Source organism: Oncorhynchus tshawytscha, linkage group LG05 (assembly GCF_018296145.1).
Source record: "Oncorhynchus tshawytscha isolate Ot180627B linkage group LG05, Otsh_v2.0, whole genome shotgun sequence".
Lineage (NCBI taxonomy): Eukaryota > Metazoa > Chordata > Actinopteri > Salmoniformes > Salmonidae > Oncorhynchus > Oncorhynchus tshawytscha.
Genome location: NC_056433.1, coordinates 57,252,328 through 57,279,301, shown reverse-complemented (window position 1 = coordinate 57,279,301; position 26,974 = coordinate 57,252,328). Strand labels below are relative to the sequence as shown.

At 46.1% G+C, this 26,974-nt stretch overlaps 1 protein-coding gene across 4 annotated transcripts in view; it reads right to left on the bottom strand.

The window, feature by feature from the left end:
• csnk1g2b (casein kinase 1, gamma 2b) overlaps nucleotides 1-26,974 on the bottom strand; it is a 42,287-nt gene that overhangs the window by 3,966 nt on the left and 11,347 nt on the right. For all 4 annotated transcript variants that reach the window (XM_024421515.2, XM_042322135.1, XM_024421514.2 and 1 more), the window contains exons 3-6: nucleotides 7,749-7,818; nucleotides 2,459-2,607; nucleotides 2,027-2,261; nucleotides 1,682-1,767 (exon numbers count right to left, since the gene is read on the bottom strand). In XM_024421515.2, coding sequence (XP_024277283.2) covers nucleotides 1,682-1,767; nucleotides 2,027-2,261; nucleotides 2,459-2,607; nucleotides 7,749-7,818 — 540 coding nt within the window. The remainder of the gene's footprint in view (nucleotides 1-1,681; nucleotides 1,768-2,026; nucleotides 2,262-2,458; nucleotides 2,608-7,748; nucleotides 7,819-26,974) is intronic.

Here is a 26,974-nt window from a genome sequence, read left to right as displayed (position 1 = left end):
ATTGAATGGGAATAACGGTCTTACGTAGAAAATTTACGCGTTTTAGTTCGCATCCACATGCAAATCCTCTCGTAAGCCATTTTATGTCCAGAGTTGACATGAGGCTGTTATACAGGGGGCTTCTTATTTTTTTATTTATTTAACCTTTATTTAACTAGGCAAGTCAGTTAACATCTATGGGATCGGTGTCTGATATCTGATATGGGCAGAAAGCTTAAAGTCTTGTTAACGGCACTGTCCAATTTACAGTAGCTATTAGAGAGAAAGAATACCATGCTATTGTTTGAAGAGAGTGCACAGTTATGAACTTGAAAATGTATTAATAAACCTATTAGGAACATTTGGGTAGTCTTGATACAACATTTTGGCAGTCTTGATACAACATTTGGAACAGAAATGCAATTGTTCATTGAATCAGTCTAAAACTTTGCACATGCACTTTTGCCATCTAGTGGCCAAAATACAAATTGCACCTAACCTGGAATAGTACATTGTCACCTTTCTCTTGCATTTCAAAGATGATTAAAAAAATAATAATAATGCATCATCTTTGTATTATCTTTTACCAGATCTAATGTGTTATAAGTCTCCTACATGAATTTCACATTTCCACCAACTTCAAAGTGTTTCCTTTCAAATGGTATCAAGAATAAGCATATCTTTGCTTCAGGCCCTGAGCTACAGGCTACATTTGGGTATGTCATTTTAGGCAAAAAAAAAAAAAAGTATGGTCCTTAACAAATTCGTATTTACAATGACGGCTTACCCCAGCCAAACCCTAACCCGGACGATGCTGGGCCAATTGTGCCACACACTATGGGACTCCCAATCAAGGCCGATTGTGATACAGCCTGGAATCAAACCAGGGTCTGTAGTGACGCCTCTAGCACTGAGATGCAGTGCCTTAGACCGCTGCGCCACTCAGGAGCCCCCAAAAAATAGTTAAATGAGTTCTACCATGATATTCTACAGTTAGATAGCTATATGCTTGAAAATAATGGAGAGTCGCACACTCTAGGAGCTCAGATGCTAAATTTGAATACCCTGATGAAGACAGCTTGGCTGTCGAAACGTTGGCTATTACATTTTTGCATCTGAGCTCCTAGAGTGTGTGGCTCTCCATTATTTTCAAGTTTCCTACTCTGCTAGCCTGCACCTCGCCTAAATAGGTGTGCGTTTCTTTTTCTTCTAGATAGCTATACGCTGCCACACAGGTCCTCTTCCTGACACTAGCCTGGGTGGAGAGGACCTCAAAGGGGAAAGTGTGGGAGTGACTTATGTTGGTAAAATAAGATGACATTTACATCTATTAAACACTGCAGAGACCAAAAGGTATGAGCTAAATGGTGGTATCCGGCATAAATTGCACAATGATAGAAATAAAACAATTTTAAAAATGTAGAAACTGCATTATATGAATATGTTTTTCCATTGTTAATTCATTTACACAGAGACGATTCAAATCTCAGGAGGTGAAAATCCTTCCTGTGTATGGTTACAGCACTATTTTCATTGTATTTTCCCCTAACATGTCTTCCTCTTCCCTAAATACTGTAAACACTTTCTAGAGTCTGAGGCCTTGAAATGTCACTTGGGCCTTGAATGAGAGAAGTTATTTTGTGTTGGGGGGCTAAGTGACAGGGTGTGTCTGAGATCATGTAGATATCATGAAACTGTATACCTTCAGGCCTTGCCAGGGAAGGCTGCCTCGCAGGAAGTACATAAACATGTGACCCAGAGCCTCCAGATCATCCCGTCTGCTTTGCTCTGGAGGAGAAGAAGAGTTTGTTACTCTCACAATTATCCACCACTTCAACTATATATGACACCATAAGGCTTAGGTCATAATGTGAACATCTAAAATGCATCAATCAATGCATGATCCATCTACATGATGAAGTTATGCTCTTACTGAACATAATGGAAAAGTGGATAATTAACTTCAGAACAGGTTCACAGGATTAGGAAAGAAAATGTCCATCTTTCCAATAACACAGCTTTGTGTGTCTTCATGATCATTTCTCACCTTTCCCCAGGTGTGTGTTGATGCTCATGTAGCGCGCCGTGCCTGTCAGGCTCTTGTGCTCCCGGTACGGGATGTGTTTTTTGGTCTCGGGGTCGATGTATTCTTTGGCCAGCCCAAAGTCGATGATGTGGATTGTGTGCTGCCTCTTGCTGCCCGGCCGCCCCACCAAAAAGTTCTCTGGCTTCACGTCTCTGTATATCAAGCTCTTTGTGTGGACAAACTCCATCCGCGTTATCTGGGAGATAGAGCATTGAGCATGTAAACAAGCTATCTCAAACTCTCTCAGTGCACTTTTCAAATGCAAACACTGTAAATGAGCCATCGACACATCTATAGACTATAGAGATAACACCATAGAGTAGTCTTATAAAATATAGGTTGGGCACCTGGGTGTAAGACACTTACTTACGTAAACAACAATTCTATTCTTACCAGCTGTATGGCTATCATAAGGACGGTCTTGAGGGAGAAGGTGCGGTCACAGAGATCAAACAGGTCTTCCAGGCTGGGCCCCAGCAGCTCCAGCACCATGGCATTGTACTTGCCACATGGCCCAAAGTAGTACACCTGAGGAATACCCTCTGCAACACAGAGACAGGCAGGGACACATGATATATGATATACAACTTACAGGGAGCGTGCCAGAATCCTAAAGGTTTAAAAAAGGCTTAACTACTAACCATCTGTTTTAGCATCATAAGAGCCACAGATATTCTAAAAGCATTAAAAGCATTCGGCTCTTCTAAAAATGCTTAGAGGCGGAGGGACTACGGATGCATGAAAGGTGGTAGTTAAAGAAGGGTAGTAGGGCTTTGGCTACAGAGCCATGTTGATATTGAGCAGACTACGTGTGTGGGAAGGCGGTTTCGATTAGAACAACATGGATGGTAAACAAAAACGTGTGAACGTTGATGCCGTGTGATGGAAAAAAACTGTTTGCCAACACGCCCTGTCATGTGGTCATACACTATATGTACAGAAGTATATGGACACTCCTTCAAATTAGCGGATTCGGCTATTTCAGCCACACCCGTTGCTGACTGATGTATAAAATTGAGCACACAGCCATGCAATCTCCATAGACAAACATTGGCAGTAGAATGGCCTTAATGAAGAGCTCAGTGACTTTCAATGTGGCACCGTCATAAGATGCCACCTTTCCAACAAGTCAGTTTGTCAAATTTCTGCCCAGCTAGAGCTGACCCACTCAACTGTAAGTACTGTTATTGGGAAGTGGAAACGTCTAGGAGCAACAACGGCTCAGCCGCGAAGTGGTAGGCCACACAAGATCACAGACACGTCCTGTGATCTTGTGACCGACCAGTGCTGAAGAACATAAAAATCGTCTGTCCTTGGTTACAACACTCACTACCGAGTTCCGAACTGCATCTGGAAGCAACGCCAGAAGAAGAGCTGTTCGTCGAGAGCTTCATGAAATGAGTTTCCATTGCTGAGCAGCAGCACACAAGCCTATGACCACCATGCGCAATGCCAAGCGTTGGCTGGAGTGGTGTAAAGCTCGCCGCCATTGGACTCTGGAGCAGTGGAAACACGTTCTCTGGAGTGATGAATCATGCTTCAACATCTGGGAGTCCAATGGACAAATCTGGGTTTGGCGGATGCCAGGAGAACGCTACATACTCGAATGCATAGTGCGAACTGTAAAGTTTGGTGGAGAAGGAATAATGGTCTGGGGCTGTTTTTCATGGTTCAGACTAGGCCCTTAGTCCCAGTGAAGGGAAATGTTAACGCTACAGCATTCAATGTCATTCTAGACAACTCTGTGCTTCCAACTTTGTGGTAACAGTTTGGGGAAGGCCCTTTACTGTTTCAGCATGACAATGCCCCCGGGTGCACAAAGCAAGGTCCATACAGAAATGGTTTGTCGAGATTGGTGTGGAAGAACTTGACTGGCCTGCACAGAGCCCTGACCTCAACCCCATCGAACACCTTTGGGATGAATTAGAACGCCAACTGCGAGCCAGGCCTAATCACCCAACATCAGTGCCGACCTCACTAATGCTCGTGGCTTAATGGAAGCAAGTCCCCGCAGCAATGTTCCAACATCTAGTGGAAAGCCTTTCAAGAAAAGTGGAGGCTGTTAAAGCAGCAAAGGAGGGACCGACTCCATATTAATGCCCATGATTTTTATTCAATGAGCAGATGGCCACATACTTTTGGTCATGTTGTATGTGTGACCTGGGAGGAATTTAGGAGTTTATCATCACAGTAAAAATTCTCTGAAGAGGAGACTTCCAGTTTAACAGTAACTCTATTCCCTATGTGGAACAGAACAAAGGGCAATGGCCATTTGTGACCCCATGGCCACCATGACCTTATGGTCCAGCCTCCAAGGACACATACAGCTCCAGGTTATGCCTCACCAGTTCAGACCAGTATCTGATACCAGTGGCCTTCATTCCATTCCTTGGCTGGCAGTTGTGCCAAAGTGACTGCATGCTCCCCTCCCAGCAGGCGGCTGTCGCCCCGAGGGCACCCCGACCCCGTCAGAGAGAGGAGAGGATCAGCAGCTTTAGCAGTATGGCAGGCTGGCCGGGAGGCTGTGTGAGTGTGGGGAGGAGGGGAGGGATTAGAGCAGGATTTACCTGATCACCCCTCAAGTCACTCCCACAGCGAAGCAGTGCAGATCTCACACATCCACACAGCTGTCCCATGGCACTTTAGGCAGTAGAACTTGCCTGGTAATGATGGCGATGGCGGCCGAGGTCGGCAGCGACAAAAGATCAACAAGTAAGCTGACTCATCAAAGCCGCCCAAATCTAGGGAGGGCATTCAGCAACCCTGCCAATGCACTGATCAATTGGAAAGTGTCTACGCTAGAACAACTGTCCCCGACTACACCTACATTACTCCATACTGGGGAACTCTAGTGCTGTAAATACAACAAAGATAACAGCTGGGGAAAAGCTTCAACTGAAATGGAAAAGGCCTAGAATAAAATGTCCATTTCAGGGAAACCATTCAAACAAGAATGATTTTATCTTTGACAAAAGCTACACCTAATCATATTTGCTAAGTACTATGTGGATGTTATTCCAGTGTAAAAATAACCCTAGCCAATCACGCCTGTAATAAAAGCACTTATGCAAGGAGTGAGTGGTTTCCTAGAAACTATTCTTTATCGTGATTTATGACAACAGATATAATTGGCTGCTGTCCGCAGCACCACTAGCTTCAAAGTCTATTCTGCTGCCTTCCAGTGCCATTCTGTGCACTGCTCACAACCCACTCTCTCCAAACACAAGTGAAACGTGTCTGGAACAATCCAGAGTATTGTCTCAGACAGGGGCCCCTCTCAGCCTGGCCACTGTGGCAGACAATGTTGCCCTACAATGAAATGTCAAAGTTTAGGCTGAGCCCGAGAGGGAGGCGGTCTCAATTAAACATTTAGAATGCCGAGTGCATCGGGGAGAAAAAAGGCGGCGCTGATTTCATTAGGCTGGGCAGGCAGCGCTATCGCGATGTAGCCGGGATGAAACGTGATCGTCCAGCCGGCCTGCCCTGCATAGAGCCTGTGTGACTCAGTGGTAGGTTATGTTATCTATCCCAGGAAGGCAGCGCATAAAATATCCAGACTGCTCTGGACTGGATGGACCACAGAAGATCACTGCAAACTCATACTCAAAATGGCACTGATTGATTTATCACTCCCAAGATACCAGGGCAGTGGGCACTGTAGAAGGACACACATACGACTTGTGTAAGAGCAGGCAATGCTCTGAGGCAAAGCTTTGATGATGGGTTACTAAATATTCACATGCACTGATATTATCAGTGAAATCTTAAATCATCTCATAAGGAGACTGGTCACATGCAGTGCTTTCACAAGCGAAGAACATGCTATCAGGACTGTGTGAGCTCAAGTCAACCAGTCATCCAGTTAAATTATTGATAGTGACGTAAAAAGTGTATGATGTCTCAGACACCCCATGCTCATTGGTTAATGTTGGGGTTGGGGCGTGGCCAGACCAGGCCAGCTAGTGTGTGTAACTGAATGTGTTGTTCTAGTGATTGGGTGCTTTCCAGGGCAGGAGAGAATTAACACTCTTAAGATAAGCTCCTCTTAAGCACCATGTACAGCTGACACAGCTCCAGTATTTGTGGCAGTGGGGTCCAGGTTCAGACCAGGGCTTGACCCTGGCTTAAATTATGTCACATTCACATTGTAAAAGGACTACACACCTGTATCAATCTGTACCACACATAATCATTTTTACAGAAGAATCATAAGCAGAAGAAGACATGATAATTCCTCACTATTCCACACAATTTTTCAATAGATGTAGCAACTAGTAAGAGTAACACTTTTCCCCCTCCATTCTATAATGGGAGGAAAGCTGGGCCAACATTGTCACTGGCTCCATCTTTAGCTCAGCCTATGAGATGGTAGCAGGCCTCTCTCTGGTGGTCCCTCTGCCACAGTGGCCGGAGGAGGAGAGGGAAGTCAGGATGTGTATAACGCATCAGTGGAAACACTACAGAGGACATGGACTCCTTCAATGGGCTGGCCCAAGGGGTGGGGATAAAGACTCACTATCCAATGAATGAATGAGGATCCACAAGCAACTTCGATCGACTCTGTTCTCAAATAGGTGTAAGGAAGATAAATAGCACAATGTACTATGCTGTGCTGCCTGGGATTGGGAATACAACTACTGGCCCAGTCAGACAGAACACAACAAAGGATAGCTGACAGAGAGATAGGCCAGCCCTTTTCCCTGTACATCACAGGAGAGTTTCCCTGGCCTTTCTTCTTCAGGCCGGCCAGAGGCATTGCTGAGACGAGCGATGGAAGTAGATATATATGATAATGGCCCTACATTGAAGGCCATCTATAAATAGACTAGCCTAGGACACCTCTAATGCCCTGCACTCCAACTCCCTATTTACACTGTGGAGCTGCTGCTCTGGCACAGGGACAGAGAGTAAGCTGGCAGGTGATCAGCTCTCTATGAGAGAGAAAGAGACACACACTTGTCTTATGAAAGAGAACATCCCTGGGCGCAGTGACACATACTCGTCTTAGAGTGCATGTGTGTGTGTGTGTGGCCTTCCACTCCAGTGATCAAATGAATGCACAGGCTTTGCCCAAGCTGTTTATCTCTTTCTTTAAAAGCCAAAAGGATCAAAGACCAGTGTCCTCAGTCACATTTAGTGGAATTAGAATACAAGTGGTCAGCTTGTCCCTACCTACCCTCAAATACAATACAATCTATTTACCAGTTGTTTTCTTAACAGATCAAATGCTCATAAAAAAGTGACTTGAACTAACTAATGATGAAAAGTATAGTACTAATTACTTTGGTTAAAATAAACAGTTTTTTTTTTAAAGTGGCCCAATGTCAGAGATATTTTTCAATGATAGAATTAAGCAGTGAGAGGATCAAACACTAAGCATTCCAGGCTGGCCAAGCTTTGCTGTGGGCTGTTCCAGGTCCCTGTCCCTCCCCACCACATGATCCTACTGCCCCACCTCTCCCCTCTGGAGGTACAGCACAGCCCCACGGATCACAGCACAGAGAGAGCACATAGACATGGCATGAAGGTCCTGGGCCTGCTAGGGAACAACCATCTGTAGGAGGGGGACAGGGCTTTCATATCTCCCAGATACGTGTGCAGAGAAGATGGCCATCCATCCAGCTGAGCCTACTAGCAAACACTGTTATTAAACAGTTATAACACTGTAGCTGTATGTGCTTACCTGAACTTCCCAACTGTTTATAAAATCTATATTCCAAGTGAAGCTGTGGAGCCCGTGACTTTATCGGTTCCTAAAAAAGGAAAGAAAGAGAACCACATTAGTAATGGAAAACACCTAATGGTTATTAACATATTCAAATAGGTGGATCAACGTCAAGATTATGGTGATAAATGGTTGAAAAACAATATGTTGTATGCGAAACAGTATAGGCCTTTTCATAGATTCCATGAGACAACTAAGGATGCATCCATGCTTACTATAGCATTCCTAAGATCCCTCAGGCTTAGACACCAAAAACGTAAATCATCATCATCTACTTAACACAACATCCTTCCTCCACGAAGATGATGCAAGGGCATTATGTATTTAAGAACCAATGTAGCTTGCAAGAGGAAAAACAAACCTGTAAAAACAAAAATGGAGAAAACGGAACCAGGCAAAAAAATGTTAGATTTTATTGGGCCCTAGACACATCAGCCACCCAGGGCAGCGTAAGCCTCCTCCACACAGCACCAGCCTCCCCCGTTTCACAAAATTGGGATCCTTAACGTTAAGAAAAATGTATTTTAGTTTCAGTGTTATAGCCTAACTAGACAGTAGGCTATATAGGCCTGGGGAACTTTGTGTCATTTAAATAAAACCGGAGAGGAAGAGGCAAACTTTTGGCTACTTTGGTGAACGTGAGGCATGCAAGACAAGACATTAAGAGATACAGATTACCAAGACGTATACAGACGGTTCTTTCTGCCTGCCCCCTCCTCGCTCTCGCTCATGCTGGCTCGCCTGCTCTTTCTCTTTACAAATGATGCGAGTGTGTGTTCAGTCTTCGGTCTGTTGCATCTAGAATATCCTAGCCTATTCATTGATGATAGACCCTGCTTTACTGAAGTTGTGAGACATTGCAAGCCAAGAAATTGCGAGATGCAATGGAATGCTGTGAGATACAGCTTTTGATTGCCACAAGATCTAGCGCATGGTTCTGACTGTGTGCCTGGTGGCCGACATGCCTATACTGTGCCCTTCCCCTCGCTAGTTCGCTATAAAAGATGCAAGTGTTCATGTTACCGGAAGTACTGTTCCAATAATATTGAATCATAAGAGTTGATTCATAGCGGAATCAAATCTTGACACTGAGAAATAGGAGTCTACCTGCAAGGAATCGTGGAAACAATTATTTTGGAGTCGACTCTCCACCATGACGTCATTGTCGTTACAGTTGAAAAATTTGGTAGAGAAATGCAAGCAAGACCCAAAGCGTTTCTGGCAGCATTGCAGCTGCATTGTGAATTCACATGGAATTTTATTATAACGGAAAACCAATTAAAACAAATTGCAGTTTAAACACGAAGAAAAGTTTATATTTGTCACATCCCTACTTCAACCGGGCTACTAAAACAGCTCTCCTCCACCCAGCACCAGTCTACTCAACAGCTCTCCTCCACCCAGCACCAGTCTACTCAACAGCTCTCCTCCACCCAGCACCAGTCTACTCAACAGCTCTCCTCCACCCCAGCACCAGTCTACTCAACAGCTCTCCTCCACCCAGCACCAGTCTACTCAAACAGCTCTCCTCCACCCAGCACCAGTCTTCTCAACAGCTCTCCTCCACCCAGCAACAGTCTACTAAACAGCTCTCCCCACCCAGCACCAGTCTACAGCTCAACAGCTCTCCTCCACCCAGCACCAGTCTACTCAACAGCTCTCCTCCACCCAGCACCAGTCTACTCAACAGCTCTCCTCCACCCAGCACCAGTCTACTAAACAGCTCTCCTCCACCCAGCACCAGTCTACTCAACAGCTCTCCTCCACCCAGCACCAGTCTACTCAACAGCTCTCCTCCACCCAGCACCAGTCTACTAAACAGCTCTCCTCCACCCAGCACCAGTCTACTCAACAGCTCTCCTCCACCCAGCACCAGTCTACTAAACAGCTCTCCTCCACCCAGCACCAGTCTAATAAACAGCTCTCCTCCACCCAGCACCAGTCTACTAAACAGCTCTCCTCCACCCAGCACCAGTCTACTAAACAGCTCTCCTCCACCCAGCACCAGTCTACTAAAGCAGCTCTCCAGCTCCACCCAGCACCAGTCTACTAAACAGCTCTCCTCCACCCAGCACCAGTCTACTCAACAGCTCTCCTCCACCCAGCACCAGTCTACTCAACAGCTCTCCTCCACCCAGCACCAGTCTACTCAACAGCACCAGTCTCCTCCACCCAGCACCAGTCTACTCAACAGCTCTCCCCCAGCACCAGTCTACAGCTCTCCTCCACCCAACAGCTCTCCTCCACCCAGCACCAGTCTACTCAACAGCTCTCCTCCCCAGCCCAGCACCAGTCTAGAACTCTAAACAGCTCTCCTCCCCCAGCACCAGTCTACCAGTCTCCCCCACACCAGTCTACTCAACAGCTCTCCTCCCCCAGCACCAGTCTACTCAACAGCTCTCCACCCAGCACCAGTCTACTCAACAGCTCTCCTCCACCCAGCACCAGTCTACTCAACAGCTCTCCACCCAGCACCAGTCTACTCAACAGCTCTCCTCCACCCAGCACCAGTCTACTCAGCTCTCCCCCCAGCACCAGCACCAGTCTACTAAACAGCTCTCAGCTCCACCCCCAGCACCAGTCTAGCACCAGTCTACTAACAGCTCTCCTCCCCCAGCACCAGTCTACTCAACAGCTCTCCTCCACCCAGCACCAGTCTACTCAACAGCTCTCCTCCACCCAGCACCAGTCTACTAAACAGCAGCTCTCCTCCACCCAGCACCAGTCTACTCAACAGCTCTCCCCCCCAGCACCAGTCTACTCAACAGCTCTCCTCCACCCAGCACCAGTCTACTCAGCTCTCCTCCACCCAGCAGCTCTCAGCTCCCCCCCAGCACCAGTCTACTAAACAGCTCTCCTCCACCAGAACCAGTCTACTCAACAGCTCTCCTCTCCCCAGCACCAGTCTACTCAACAGCTCTCCCCCCCAGCACCAGTCTACTCAACAGCTCTCCTCCCCCAGCAACAGTCTAACAGCTCTCCTCCACCCAGCACCAGTCTACTCAACAGCTCTCCTCCAGCACCAGTCACCAGCTCTCCCCAGCACCAGTCTACTAACAGCTCTCCTCCACCCAGCACTACAAACAGCTCTCCTCCACCCAGCACCAGTCTACTAAACAGCTCTCCTCCACCCAGCACCAGTCTACTCAACAGCTCTCCCACCCAGCACCAGTCTACTCCCTCAGCACCAGTCTACTAAACAGCTCTCCTCCCCCAGCACCAGCTACTAAACAGCTCTCCTCTCCCCAGCACCAGTCTACTAAAGCAGCACCAGTCTACCTCTCCCCCCAGCACCAGTCTACTAAACAGCTCTCCTCCACCCAGCACCAGTCTACTAAAGCAGCTCTCTCTCCCCCACCAGCACCAGTCTACTAAAGCAGCTCTCCCACCCAGCACCAGTCTACTCAGCTCTCCTCCCCACCCAGCACCAGTCTACTAAACAGCTCTCCTCCACCCAGCACCAGTCTACTCAACAGCTCTCCTCCACCCAGCACCAGTCTACTCAACAGCTCTCCTCCACCCAGCACCAGTCTACTAAACAGCTCTCCTCCACCCAGCACCAGCTCTACCCAGCACCAGTCTAAACAGCTCTCCTCCACCCAGCACCAGTCTACTCAACAGCTCTCCTCCACCCAGCACCAGTCTAAACAGCTCTCCTCCACCCAGCACCAGTCTACTCAACAGCTCTCCCCAGCACCAGTCTAATAAACAGCTCTCCTCCACCCAGCACCAGTCTACTAAACAGCTCTCCTCCACCCAGCACCAGTCTACTAAACAGCTCTCCACCCCACCAGCTACCAGCTCTCCTCCACCCAGCACCAGTCTACTAAACAGCTCTCCTCCACCCAGCACCAGTCTACTAAACAGCACCAGTCTACTCAACAGCTCTCCTCCACCCAGCACCAGTCTACTAAACAGCTCTCCTCCCCCCAGCACCAGTCTACTCAACAGCTCTCCCCACCCAGCACCAGTCTACTCCTCCCACCCAGCACCAGTCTCCTAAACAGCTCCACCCAGCACCAGTCTACTCAACAGCTCTCCTCCACCCAGCACAGCTCTCCTCCACCCAGCACCAGTCTAGCTCTCTACTAAACAGCTCTCCTCCACCCAGCACCAGTCCCAGCTCCTCCACCCAGCACCAGTCTACTCAACAGCTCTCCTCCACCCAGCACCAGTCTACTAACAGCTCTCCTCCCCCAGCACCAGTCTACTAAACAGCTCTCCTCCCCACAGCACCAGTCTAACAGCACCAGTCTACTAAACAGCTCTCCTCCCCCAGCACCAGTCTACTCAACAGCTCTCCTCCCCCAGCACCAGTCTACTAAACAGCTCTCCTCCACCCAGCACCAGTCTACCAACAGCTCTCCCCACCCAGCACCAGTCTACTCAACAGCTCTCCTCCACCCAGCACCAGTCTACTCAACAGCTCTCCTCCCCCAGCACCAGTCTACTCAACAGCTCTCCTCCACCCAGCACCAGTCTCTCAACAGCTCTCCTCCACCCAGCACCAGTCTACTCAACAGCTCCCCCCCAGCACCAGTCTACTCAACAGCTCTCCTCCACCCAGCACCAGTCTCCAACCCTCCTCCAGCACCAGTCTACTCAAACAGCTCTCCTCCAGCACCAGTCTACAGCAGCTCTCCTCCAGCACCAGTCTACTCAACAGCTCTCCTCCCCCAGCACCAGTCTACTCAACAGCTCTCCTCCCCCAGCACCAGTCTAACAGCTCTCCTCCACCCAGCACCAGTCTACTCAACAGCTCTCCTCCACCCAGCACCAGTCTACTCAACAGCTCTCCTCCCCCAGCACCAGTCTACTCAACAGCTCTCTCCACCCAGCACCAGTCTACTCAACAGCTCTCCTCCCCCAGCACCAGTCTACTAAACAGCTCTCCTCCACCCAGCACCAGTCTACCAACAGCTCTCCTCCACCCAGCACCAGTCTACTCAACAGCTCTCCTCCACCCAGCACCAGTCTACTCAACAGCTCTCCTCCCCAGCACCAGTCTACTCAACAGCTCTCCTCCACCCAGCACCAGTCTACTCAGCTCCACCCCAGCACCAGTCTACTCAACAGCTCTCCTCCACCCAGCACCAGTCTACTCAACAGCACCAGTCTCCAGCTCCACTCCACCAGTCACCAGTCTCCTCCCCCAGCACCAGTCTCAAAACAGCTCTCCTCCAGCACCAGCACCAGCACCAGTCTACTCAACAGCTCTCCTCCCCCAGCACCAGTCTACTAAACAGCTCTCCTCTCCCCAGCACCAGTCTACTAAACAGCTCTCCTCCCCCCAGCAGCTACTAAACAGCTCCCACCAGTCACCAGTCTCCTCCCCCAGCTCTAAACAGCTCTCCTCCCCCAGCAACAGCACTAAACAGTCTCCTCCCCCAGCACCAGTCTAAAACAGCTCTCCTCCACCCAGCACCAGTCTACTAAACAGCTCTCCTCCCCCAGCACCAGTCTACTAAACAGCTCTCCTCCACCCAGCACCAGTCTACTCTCCTCCACCCAGCAGTCTACTCAGCTCCTCTACAACAGCTCCAGCACCAGTCTACTCAACAGCTCTCCTCCAGCACCAGTCTACTAAACAGCTCTCCTCCCCAGCACCAGTCTACTCAACAGCTCTCCTCCACCCAGCACCAGTCTACTCAACAGCTCTCCTCCACCCAGCACCAGTCTACTCAACAGCTCTCCTCCCCCAGCACCAGTCTACTAGCACAGCTCTCCTCCAGCACCAGTCTACTCAGCACCAGTCTACTCAACAGCTCTCCTCCACCCAGCACCAGTCTACTCAACAGCTCTCCCTCCCCCCAGCACCAGTCTACTAAACAGCTCTCCTCCCCCCAGCACCAGTCTACTAAACAGCTCTCCTCCCCAGCACCAGTCTACTAAACAGCTCTAAACAGCTCTCAGCTCCCCCCAGCACCAGTCTACTAAACAGCTCTCCCCCAGCACCAGTCTACCCCTCCTCCACCCAGCACCAGTCTACTAAACACCAGCTACTCAACAGCTCTCCCCAGCACCAGTCTACTAAAGCTCTCCTCCAGCACCAGTCTACTCAACAGCTCCCCCCACCCAGCACCAGTCTACTAAACAGCTCTCCTCCCCCAGCACCAGTCTACTAAACAGTCTCTCCTCCACTCAGCACCAGTCTACTCAACAGCTCTCCTCCCCCAGCACCAGTCTACTAAACAGCTCTCCTCCACCCAGCACCAGTCTACTAAACAGCTCTCCTCCAGCCCAGCACCAGTCTACTAAACAGCTCTCCAGCACCAGTCTACTAAACAGCTCTCCTCCAGCACCAGTCTACTAAACAGCTCACCCAGCACCAGTCTACTAAACAGCTCTCCTCCACCCAGCACCAGTCTACCAAACAGCTCTCCTCCACCCACCAGCTACCAGTCTACTAAACAGCTCTCCTCCACCCAGCACCAGTCTACTAAACAGCTCTCCTCCACCCAGCACCAGTCTACTAAACAGCTCTCCTCCCCCAGCACCAGTCTACTAAACAGCTCTCCTCTACTCAGCACCAGTCTACTCAACACCTCTCCTCCACCCAGCACCAGTCTACTAAACAGCTCTCCTCTCCTCAGCACCAGTCTACTAAACAGCTCTCCTCCACCCAGCACCAGTCTACTCAACAGCTCTCCTCCACCCAGCACCAGTCTACTCAACAGTGTTTTCATATTAGTGCAGGTGAAGGAAAGGAGATGAAAATAAGATTAAGACACAGCCCCATCCTGCTCCCAGTCTGAACATTAGGCGCATCTCGTCCATCTTAAGTGGATATCTGAGGAGAGAGAGACTGGTTAAGTGGAACTGAACTGGACACATGACCAGGCACTGGGCAGTGAGGGAGGTCAGGGCGGGGCGAGGCACTGTCTGTGACATCATCAGTGAAGGGAGGCTTAGCTTCTCCACTAGGGAGGACGTGGGAAAAAATATATAAATAAAAACAGATGGCTGAAAACCACAGGACCCTAAAACAGAGGCTCATGGGGCTTTACATGCTTAGACTCATCCCAGCAGATAACTATGCAAATGACCAAACCAACCCAGGAAATAATATCTACAATCACGGTAGGTAGCCTACCTTTCCATGTTAAATGGGTCATAAAACTCCTTATCATTCCCTCTCAAAAATGATAGCAGACCCTCTCGATGCCCAATCTCCACACCCAACCTTTTAAAAGAAGATACTCACAGAGCTCGCACTAGAAGCACAACCTTTTCACTTAGATGGAATAAAGTGCTTATGCGCAAACAATACAATTTTATTAGCCACATGCTTTGTAAACAACGGTGTATACTTAACAATGAAATGCTTATTTACAGGTCCCTTTTCAAACAATGCAGAGTTAAAGAAAAAAAACATTGAAATAAAAATGTAGAAATAGTGACATGAGGAATAAATACACAGTGATTAACTTTTTGATGCACCCATCCCGCTAGCGGGATAATTTGTCAACATCCGCTGAATTGCGGAGCGTCAAATTGAAATTAAATGACTAAAAATATTTAATTTTCATGAAATCACAAGTGCAATATAGCAAAACACAGCTTAGCTTGTTGTTAATCCACCTGGCGTGTCAGATTTCAAGAAAAGATTTTCGGCGAAAGCATACCAAGCGTTTATGTAAGGACATCTCTCTCAGCAGACAAAACATTACAAACAGCTAGCAGCAAAGTAGATTGGTCACGAAAGTCAGAAAAGCAATAAAATGAATCGCTTACCTTTGATGATCTTCGGATTTTTGCACTCACAAGATTCCCAGTTAACCAATAAATATTCCTTTTGTTCCATAAAGATAATTTTTATATCCAAAATACCTCCATTTGGTTGGCGTGTTATGTTCAGAAAACCACAGGCTCGAGCGGTCACGACCGGGCAGATGAAAATTCCAAATATTATCATTCAAGTTCGTAGAAACATGTCAAAAGTTTTTTCTAATCAATCCTCAGGTTGTTTTTACAATATATAAATCGATAATATTTCAACCGGACTGTACCTTCTTCAATAGGAGAGAGAGAGAAAATGTCTGCTCCAAGCTGTTGCGCATGCAAAACGCTGCTGGCACCCAACCATACAATGACTTTCTCACTCATTTTTCAAAATAAAAGCCTGAAACTATGTCTAAAGACTGTTCACAACATGTGGAAGCCATAGGGAAAGGAATCTGGTTGCTATCCCTTTAAATGGAGAGAATGCAGGCAATGGAACAGAGAGCTTTCAGGAAAAACAGCACTTTCGGGTTGGATTTTCCTCAGGTTTTCGCCTGCAATATCAGTTCTGTTATACTCACAGACAATATTTTGACCGTTTTGGAAACTTTTGAGTGTTTTCTATCCTAATCTGACAATTATATGCATATTCTAGATTCTGGGCCTGAGAAATAGGCAGTTTCATTTTCGTATGTTTTTCATCCAAGCATCAAAATATTGCCCCCTACACTCAACAGGTTAACAAATAATAAATAGTAAAAAATGACATGGCTATACACAGGAAGTAGAAAATAACATGGCTACATAGAGGAAGTAGAATAACAAGGCTATATACAGTAAGGGGAGTAACCAGTACCAAGTTGATGTGCAGGGGTACAAGGTAATTGAGGTAGCTATGTACAAATACACTCACCTGACAGTTTATTAGGTACACCACCCTGTTCACAAAAACGGATTGCTACTACAGCCAGTGAGGCACATGGCCGTGTCTTGTTATATAAAGCAGACAGACAGGCATCGAGGCATTCAATTACTGTTCGATTGAACGTTAGAATGGGCAAAACGACTGAGCGTGGTTGGGCAAATAATGGAGTAGTATAACAGTGGTGTGCAAAACGGCATCTTGGAATGCACAACTAGTTGGTCCTTGTCACCGATGGGCTGGAGTGGACAGTTGAGAAGTGGAAAACATTGCCTGGAACATGACAGTGTGTTCAGTTTACTTGAGTGGCCTGCACACTCCCCAGACCTCAACCACATAGAGCATCTTTGAGATGAGATGGAACGGGCTGTTTGCAGTACCAATATACCGCTGTCCAATCTGCAGAAACTGCATGATGCTGTCGCGTCAGCATGGACCAACATCCCTGTGGAACGTTTGCGACACCTAGTAGAATTCGGGCTGTTCTGGAGGCAAAGGGGGGTCCGACCCGGTACTAGATGGGTGTATAGTGCCCCCCTTGAATTTTCCACATTTTGTTGTGTTTAAAATGGATGAAATTGAGACGTGTCACTACAGTACACACAATACCCCATAATGTCAAAGTGGAATTATGTTTTTAGAAATGCTTACAAACTAATTAAAAATGAAAATCTGAAATGTCTTGAGTCAGTAAGTATTCAACCCTTTTGTTATGGCAAGCCTAAAGGAGTAAAGATGTGCTTAACAAGTCACATAAGTTGCATGGACTCACTGTGTGCAATAATAGTGTTTAACATTGTTTTTGAATGACTACCCCATCTCTATAGCCCACACATACAGATATGTAAGGTCCCTCAGTCGAGCAGTGAATTTCAAGCACGGAGTCAACAACAAAGACCAGGGAGGTTTTCCAATGGTTCGCAAAGAAGGGCATCTATTGGTAGATGGGTAAAAAAAATGAAAGAATTGAATGTCCCTTTGAGCAATGGTGAAGTTATTATACTTTGGATGGTGTATCAATACACCCAGTCCCTACAAAGATACAGGTGACCTTCCTAACTCAGTAGCTAGAGAGGAAGGAAACCCTTTAGGGATTTCACCATGAGGCCAATGGTGATTTAAAAAAAGTTCCAGAGTTTAATGGCTGTGATAGGAGAAAACTGAGGATGGATCAAAAACAGTATTTACTCCACAATACTAACCTAAATGAGAGTGAAAAGAAGGAAGCCTGTACAGAATAAAATATATTCTAAAACATGCATCCTGTTTTCAATAAGGCACTACAGTAATACCTCAAACAATGTGGCAACGAAATGAACTTTTTGTCCTGAATACAAAGCATTATATTTGGAGCAAATCCAACAACACATCACTGAGCACCACACCATATTTTCAAGTATGGTGGTGGCTGCGTCATGTTATGGGTATGCTTGAGTAACTGGTGTAAAATGGCTAGCTGGTTAGCGGTGCACGCTAGTAGAGTTTCAAATCGGTGACGTCACTCGCTCTGAGACATTGAAGTAGTTGTTTCCCTAGCTCTGCAAGGGCTGTGGATTTTGTGGAGCGATAGGTATTGAGGCTTCGAGGGTGACTGTTGTCGATGTGTGCAGAGGGTCTCAGTTTCATGCCCAGGTGGGGGTGAGGAGAGGGACGAAAGCAATACTGTTCCACTTTTAGGATAAAAATTACGGAGTAGAGCTAGAGGAAAACCTGGTTCAGTCTACTTTTCAACAGACACTGGGAGACAAATGTACCTTTCAGCAGGACAATAAGCTGAAACACAAAGCCAAATATACACTGGAGTTGCTTACCAAAACGACATTGAATGTTCCTGAGTGGGCTAGTTACAGTTTTGACTTAAACTGGCAGGGAAATCTATGGCAAGACTTGAAAAAGGCTGTCTAGCAATGATCACCAACCAACTTGACAGCACTTGAAGAACATTTTAAATAATAATGGACAAATATTGTACATTCAAGGTGTGCTAAGCTCTTAGAGAGACTTACCCAAAACGACTCACAGCTGTAATCTATGCCAAAGGTGATTCTAACATGTATTGACTCAGGGGGTTGAATACTTACCTAATCAAGATGGTGTTTTATTTACCATATATATATTTTTTAAGTTAAAAATGTTCTTCCACTTTGACAGAGTAGTTTGTGTAGTCCGTTGGCGAACAATTACACTTATCAATTTTAATCTCAACACTGTGGTTTACATGCTCAAATGCCCCTGTGGGCATGTTTACATTGGTCAGATGAAACGCGCACTCAAAGTAAAAATAGCTGAACACAAAACAGCTATCCGCACCAAAAATATGGACTATGCGATTGTGCGGCATTACATAAATGCCAGTTATGGCTCAGCCTCTACCTTGAAATTGTGGGGAATTTAGAAAGTTTCTCTTTCCTCAATATAGTGAGAAAATTGTTACAGAGAGAGGCACTTTGAATCGACTGCTTAGATTGTGTCGAGCCGAAGGGTCTGAATGAACAGCTCGCTCTCATCTTTTTGTAAATATTTTGTTATTCAAGAGGAATGTATGTGTAGGAATCTTGAATGATGATCATACTCTTATTTGAATAACCTACAGAGGGGCAAAAAAGTATTTAGTCAGCCACCAATTGTGCAAGTTCTCTCACTTAAAAAGATGAGGCCTGTAATTTTCATCATAGGTACACTTCAACTTTGACAGACAAAATGAGAGAAAAAAAATCCAGAGAATCACATTGTAGGATTTTTTATGAATTTATTTGCAAATTATGGTGGAAAATAAGTATTTAGTCAATAACAAAAGTTTATCTCAATACTTTGTTATATACCCTTTGTTGGCAATGACAGAGGTCAAACGTTTTCTGTAAGTCTTCACAAGGTTTTCACACACTGTTGCTGGTATTTTGGCCCATTCCTCTATGCAGATCTCCTCTAGAGCAGTGATGTTTTGGGGCTGTTGCTGGGCAACAGGGACTTTCAACTACCTCCAAAGATTTTCTATGGGGTTGAGATCTGGAGACTGGCTAGGCCACTCCAGGACCTTGAAATGCTTCTTACGAAGCCACTCCTTCGTTGCCCGGGTGGTGTGTTTGGGATTATTGTCATGCTAAAAGACCCAGCCACGTTTCATCTTCAATGCCCTTGGTGATGGAAGGAGGTTTTCACTCAAAATCTTACGATACTTGGCCCCATTCATTCTTTCCTTTACACAGATCAGTCGTCCTGGTCCCTTTGCAGAAAAACAGCCCCAAAGCATGATGTTTCCACCTCCATGCTTCACAGTAGGTATGGTGTTCTTTGGATGCAACTCAGCATTCTTTGTCCTCCAAACACGACGAGTTGAGTTTTTACCAAAAGGTTCTTTTTTTGGATCATCCAAATGCTCTCTAGCAAACTTCAGACGAGCCTGGACATGTACTGGCTTAAGCAGAGGGACACGTCTGGCACTGCAGGATTTGAGTCCCTGGCGGCGTAGTGTGTTACTGATGGTAGGCTTTGTTACTTTGGTCCCAGCTCTCTGCAGGTCATTCACTAGGTCCCCCGGTGTGGTTCTGGGATTTTTGCTCACCGTTCATTTGACCCCACGGGGTGAGATCTTGCGTGGAGCCCCAGATCGAGGGAGTTTATCAGTGGTCTTTTATGTCTTCCATTTCCTAATAATTGCTCCCACAGTTGATTTCTTCAAACCAAGCTGCTTACCTATTGCAGATTCAGTCTTCCCAGCCTGGTGTAGGTCTACAATTTTGTTTCTGGTGTCCTTTGACAGCTCTTTGGTCTTGGCCATAGTGGAGTTTGGAGTGTGACTGTTTGAGGTTGTGGACAGGTGTCTTTTATACTAATAACGAGTTCAAACAGGTGCCATTAATACAGGTAACGAGTGGAGGACAGAAGAAGTTACAGGTCTGTGAGAACCAGAAATCTTGTTTGTTTGTAGGTGACCAAATAAATTCATAAAAAATCCTACAATGTGATTGAAGTGTACCTATGATGAAAATTACAGGCCTCCCTCATCTTTTTAAGTGGGAGAACTTGCACAATTGGTGGCTGACTAAATACTTTTTCGCCCCCACTGTATGTAGTTGCTACTACTACTACTACTACTACTACTACTACTACTACTATTGACAGTATAGATATTATTGACATGTTTAGTTGACATGACGAGTGGGACACTCCCCTGCGAGGACACATACAGTAGGTGCTTCCCACATTTTTCCTACTCAAATCAAATTTTATTTGTCACGTGCCAAACACAACAGGTGTTGACCTTAGTGAAATGCTTACTTACAAGCCCTTAGACTTACAATGTAGTTCAAGAAATAGAGATAAGAAAATATTGACTAAATAAACTAATGTAAATAAAAAGTAACACAATAAAATAACAACGAGGCTATATACAGGGGGTACTCGTATCGAATCAATGTGCGGTGTTACAGGTTAGTCGAGGTAGTTTGTACATGTAGGTAGGGGTAAAGTGACAATGCATAGATAATATGTAGCAGCAGTGTAGGGGGGTCAATGTAAATAGTCCAGGTGGCCATTTGATTAATTGTTCAGCAGTCTTATAGCTTGGGGGTAGAAGCTGGTACGGAGCCTTTTGGACCTAGACTTGGCGCTCCGGTAGCGCTTGCCTTGCGGTAGCAGAGAGAACAGTCCATGACTTGGATGACTGGAGTCTTTCACAATTTTTTGGGTCTTCCTCTGACACTACCTAGTATATAGGTCCTGGATGGCAGGATGCTTGGCCCCAGTGATGTATTGCGCTGTACGCACTACCCTCTGTAGCGACTTACGGTCAGATGTTGAGCAGTTGCCATACTAGGTGGTGATGCAACCGATCAGGATGTTCTTGATGGTGCAGCTGTAGAACCTTTTGAGGATCTGGGGACCCATGTCAAATCTTTTCCGTCTCCTAAGGGGGAAAAGGTGTTGTCGTGCCCTTTTCATAACCGTCTTGGTGTGTTTGGACCATGTTGTTGGTGATGTGGACAGCAAGGAACTTGAAACTCTCGACCCGCTCCACTACAGCCCTGTCGATGTTAATGGGGGACTGTTCGTGGACTACAGGAAAATGAGGGCCGATCAGCTCCTTTGTCTGGCTCACATTGAGGGAGAGGTTGTTGTCCTGGCACCACACTGCCAGGTCTCTGAAGACCTCCCTATAGGCTGTCACATTGTTGTCAGTGATCAGGCCTACCACTGTTGTGTCGTCAGCCAACTTAATGATGGTGTTGAAGTCGTGGGTGAACAGGGAGTACAGGTGGGGACTAAGCACGCACCTGAGGGGCCCCGGTGTTGAGGATCAGCGTGGCAGATGTGGTGTTGTTGCCTACCCTTACCACCTGGGGGCAGCCCGTTAGAAAGTCTAGGATCCTGGTGGGAAAAGGCAGTGTGGAGTGCGATTACGTCATCTGTGGATCTGTTGGGGCGGTATGCACATTTTGTGGGTCTAGGGTTTCCAGGATGATGGTGTTGATGTGAGCCATGACCAGTTTTTCAAAGCACTTCATGGCTACCGACGGCTCTGATGAAGGTGATTCATGCCAAAACGTAAGCCTATTGTTGGCTTCTCCCATCAATAAATCTATAACATTTACACAGCCACAAAGTCCTCCATTATCTTTATTCTCCCAGATAGTCAGTTGAAGTATCCTGGGGTCAGGAATGTTTTTTGGGGGGGGTTCCATTTTAATGATACACAACAAAATGTGGAAAAAGTCAAGGGTTGTGAATACTTCGAGAGTCCTTGTAGTTAGGGGTAAAGTGACTAGGCAACAGGATAGATAACACAGTAGCAACACTGGTACCACTTGCCTCGTGGTAGCAGAGAGAACAGTCTATGGCTTGGGTGGCTGGAGTCTTTCACCATTATTTTGGGCCTTCCTCTGACACCGCCTGGTATAGAGGTTCTTAAGCGTTTAAGGATGTCCCCACAGCTGCTCTTTTCAGGAAATGAGCAGTCCAAAAGCAGATTATCTGTAACGTAAGGTTACAGCTTATTCTCCCTAAATCTAATATTCAAATGAAATCACACATTTGGGCTTGTAAAGATTTTAACGTATAGGCTGAATAATGGCTTGTGTACTTCAATGAAGCAAATGTATTCTTCCCAGAAACTCGTCAGCTGGACTGGACACAGGTGTCTGTCAAACCCAAAATGTGTTGGATGTATGTATGGAATGCCCATTATGTGTGTGTGGGGGGGGGGGTTGAGAAGATAAATAGAAAAACACCTTTTTGTCATATCCTTTTCATAAATTGTGATTTTTGTTACATTCTATAAGCATATTATTTAGCTGAGCATGTACAGCAGACATGGAGTGTGACCCAGCAAGGCTGGGGACTGGGGCAGCTGACCTACAGCCAGGGCTAAAAGGAACTTCAGTGTTGGACCTCCTGCTGCAGCCCCTCTCCTGCTCAGCTGCCCCCACCACACCGCTCACAGACCACTCTCCAACTAAGGACTAACTAAAAAAGGATCAGCCAGCCTGTTTCACAGCCAAGCCTGTAGTAGCATAGTAGTTGTTGTAGGGGAGATATCATTTTCCTATCAAGCTTGCCTTGACCTATTAGCATTTCATTCCAAGAAACACGCTTTAGGCTCGTCAACATCTCATTATGTCATAGATCTCATGATCATGGCAGGTTTTAACTTGAACTCATTAATGCGTTCCTGAGCTGGTCTGAAAACTGTGCTACGGATCTCTGGGTGGATTACGGATGCAGCTGATCATCTAAATCTGATCATGGTAGCTCCATCGCAGCTGACAGAGAGAGAGAGATCCTGTTGACACGGATCCCGGGAGATTGCCTCTTGACCCGTCTCCAGAAGATCCTCACTGTAATAAAGCATATTACTGAAACTGCCATTACGTAAGACGTGGGAAATAAATACACCACTGTGTATCCTCATCTTGACCATCAATCAGGCACTGTACGTGGTGCAGAGTTCAGAGAAATGGGCATCCCTGATTATATCCTCACTGCTATAGTCAAATACTAAACCATAAAAATGGAAATTATATTTAATCATTTTAGAGAGCAGACTGAACATTCAAACAGAGCATAAGCCCAGGTATCGCCACTGTGCCCAGACCTGCATAAGGAAATGAGTGATGCTATAATACTAGTAAACAGGGTGCAAGGGGCTGTCTCTTCAGCTTTAATTGCCAGAGGTGTGGAAGAGGCAATGTGAGAGAGCAACAGCTGGCCTGTGTCCAGCCCTTCTCCTGTTTCAGATCATGTTTCAGATGGAGCCGGCAGCTGCCACCACGTGATAAGCAGCGCTTCAAACATGTCTGCCTCAGCTGCCCCCCAGCCACTGAAAGAACACTAGCACCAGTGACACAGGTGGCTCCGCTCTGACACGAGATGGAGGAGTGGACCTCAATAGCTAATGGAACGACTACTACACCCAGTGTCCCCCTGCTACTACACAGCTCTCTCTCCCCACAAACACAGCCCTGGGTTTTATAGGTCATAATTAACCATTTCAAGAGCAACAGCTTGATGTAATTGTTGGGCATTGATTACGTGAATAGCCTGTTCACTAAAAGCAGCCTTTTTACATCACAGGGTTAAAATCGGTTGGCTTGTGAAAAATAGGCAGTTCAATCATCAACATGTCAGTTTCGCTCATGCACAACATGCTGATGGAGTGTTTGCACTTTAACACACTACAACCACAAGCTGCAATAGGTGTGTGATACAGTAAAAGGAGGAAGAGGATACAGCACCTCTGATTTCCATGTTATGATTGACCACAATTCACCTTTTCGCCAGCCACAGCAAGTCCTTAGTATCTTATACATATTGGTCTCCACATACATATCCACTAAGTAGTAATGAGCACTATGAGGTCATTCAAATATCAGTCCTTCAGCAGCGGGGAAATATCTTACAGGGAGTCTCCATGGAAGTGTAATTCACTTATCACTCTCCTTCAAAGCTGTGAGCTATTGCCAGTCAAAGCAGAAGCAGAAGCTGTCCATTGCGGTCACCAGCAGATTCAGCCCACAAGCCTTCCCGGGGTTTATTGCAAATAACATGGGCCTCATAGGTGGCAGGTTTAACAAGTCCCATCCTCTCTCTCTCCAGCTGTCAATAAATGACTGTACAGGAGGGGCAGAAATGAAAGACAAGACTGATTTCCCCCATACCTCTTCCTTATAGAGGGATGGAGGCTGACTTCTATTTACGGTCTTCACCCTAAGTAAGTAAGTGAGTGAGTGAGTGAGTGAGTGAGTGAGTGAGTGAGTGAGTGAGTGAGTGAGTGAGTGAGTGAGTGAGCGACAGGGACAAGAGGTCACTTATGTCTAAATCCATGGCAGATTTATTGAGGGGCACCAGGGCATCATGACCTTGATAGCCAGATCCCTAGTCCACTCAAAACGGCAAAAAGGGTGCCAACCAGGAAAGCGGGACACATTAACTGAGGGTAGATTGTAGCACGTGGAGAGATTTCAGTAGGAAGAGAGAACCTCCCCAGGGCAGTAAAAGAGAATGAGTAGTAGACTAATAAAAATGTGATAGGAAAAAGGCTAATGGATATCAAACAACATAATAGATCATCTTTATGTACAAAAACGGTATCCGTAAATCACAAGTCACCATGGGACAGCAGAAGAAAAATGGCTGTTTTTAAGTAAATGGCTTAAATGAATTATGAGCTGCAATTCCTGTAAAGTTGTTAGGATGTGTTTCTTTAAGGCTTGGGTTCCCCCCCAGATTGTAAGCCTGCAGTGTACTTACAGGAGTGGGCTCCTGCTTCCATCACTGAAGGATTCGTCAGTGTGAGAAAGTGCACAGCTGAACCACAGACTAGACCACTGTGTGTGGAAATGGCTGGCCAACAAAGACGACCTTTCAGCGCTCAGCAGTTTCTCACTCTGCTTTTTCTCTCTGTGCAGTGCAGTTCCAGATAGTCAGACTGAGGGCTGCAACTAGCACGTCCCTCTCTCTCACTGGCAAGGGTGACACTGGCATTCACCTTTGTCCCAGGTGCAGCCACCACCCAATCGCATGCTGCTCATGCAACTTCGTATGAGGCAGAAAATAACATACAAGACACTTGCCAGTCCATAATGAACAGAGGCTAATACTGACAACTAAAACAGAAGCCATATTACAAAGGGCTGCATCATTAACTGGGTTATTCAGGGCCTGCATGAGAGTCGTTCCATGTCCTTCCAGCAAGACATGACACCCACCATGTCAGACTGTTCTGAAAACGTTTTTGTAGTTAGAAATAGATAAGATTAGGCCTACCGACCAGCGCAGCAGTCTAAGGCACTGAATCACAGTGCTAGAGACGTCACTACGGACACGTGTTTCAGGGGGACGCATTGCTCTCACCTTGGCCTCTCCCGAGTCCATACGGGAGTTGCAGCAATGGGACAAGACTGTAACTACCAAATGGATATCACGAAAAAGGGGTAAAAAAAAAATACTAAAAATAAATCAATAAATAGTTAAGATTAGCATTCCGGCAACTTTAAGTGTTGAGATTGTATTTGATCTCTGGGAAATTAAGCTCATTGATTGCACCCAAATTGGCCATGCTAATTTATAGGATTCACATAATATTCAATAAATATAGTAACCAAACATCCAATTTTGGCCCAAACCATTGAGTAATCCAATGAAATGGTCAAAAGCCACCTCCCCAATCACCAGTATTTAGTATCACTTCTCCATGTCTGACAAGTAGTATGGAGCTTCTTTAGTATATTTTAAATTTTTAGTGAATTTTAAAACATACAATCCACCTGCAGTGAAGCCATACATTTACATTACAGGCATCTAGCAGAGGCTCCCATTCAGAGCAGCCAACAAGAGCCCCGCTCAAGGGCACATCGATGGATCCCTCACCCAGACGACTCGGGGGCCCGAGGCAGCGGCCTCTTGGTCAACGGTCCAGTGCTCCCAACCACCAGGCCACCCTCAAAAACAGGCATTGGCTGTAACAAACTTTTTTAGTGTCATTAAAAAAAAAATTCTGATTGAGAGTTAAATAAAAATTAAGATAAATAATTTTGCAAAGAGCAGTGTTTCCGCTGCATATATGGCGCTGCATCACGGCCAAATGATTGCTGCCGGCCCCAAAGAAATATGGAACATGAAAATATATTTCTACCGAGGCACACTTTGAAGATGCTAGAACAATCCACATGAACTTTTCATCTGCAAACAAAAAGAGTAATGAACAGAAACAGACAACCACATAGTAGAATAGTTTATCCATTTACCTAGTCGGCTTGTAGTGTTGTTCTATGAGAGAAAAAATATTTGAGGCGCATTGAAGTTACAGTGCATAGGGAAAGTATTCAGACCCCTGGACTTATTTCCACATTTTGTTACGTTACAGCCTAATTCTAAAATGTATAAAATTAAACGTTTTACTCAATCTACACACAATACCCCATAATGACAAAGTGAAACAGTATGACATTTTTGCAAATGTATTAAAAAGAAACAGAAATACCTTATTTACATAAGTATTCAGACCCTTTGCTATGAGACTCAAAATTGAGCTCAAGTGCATCCT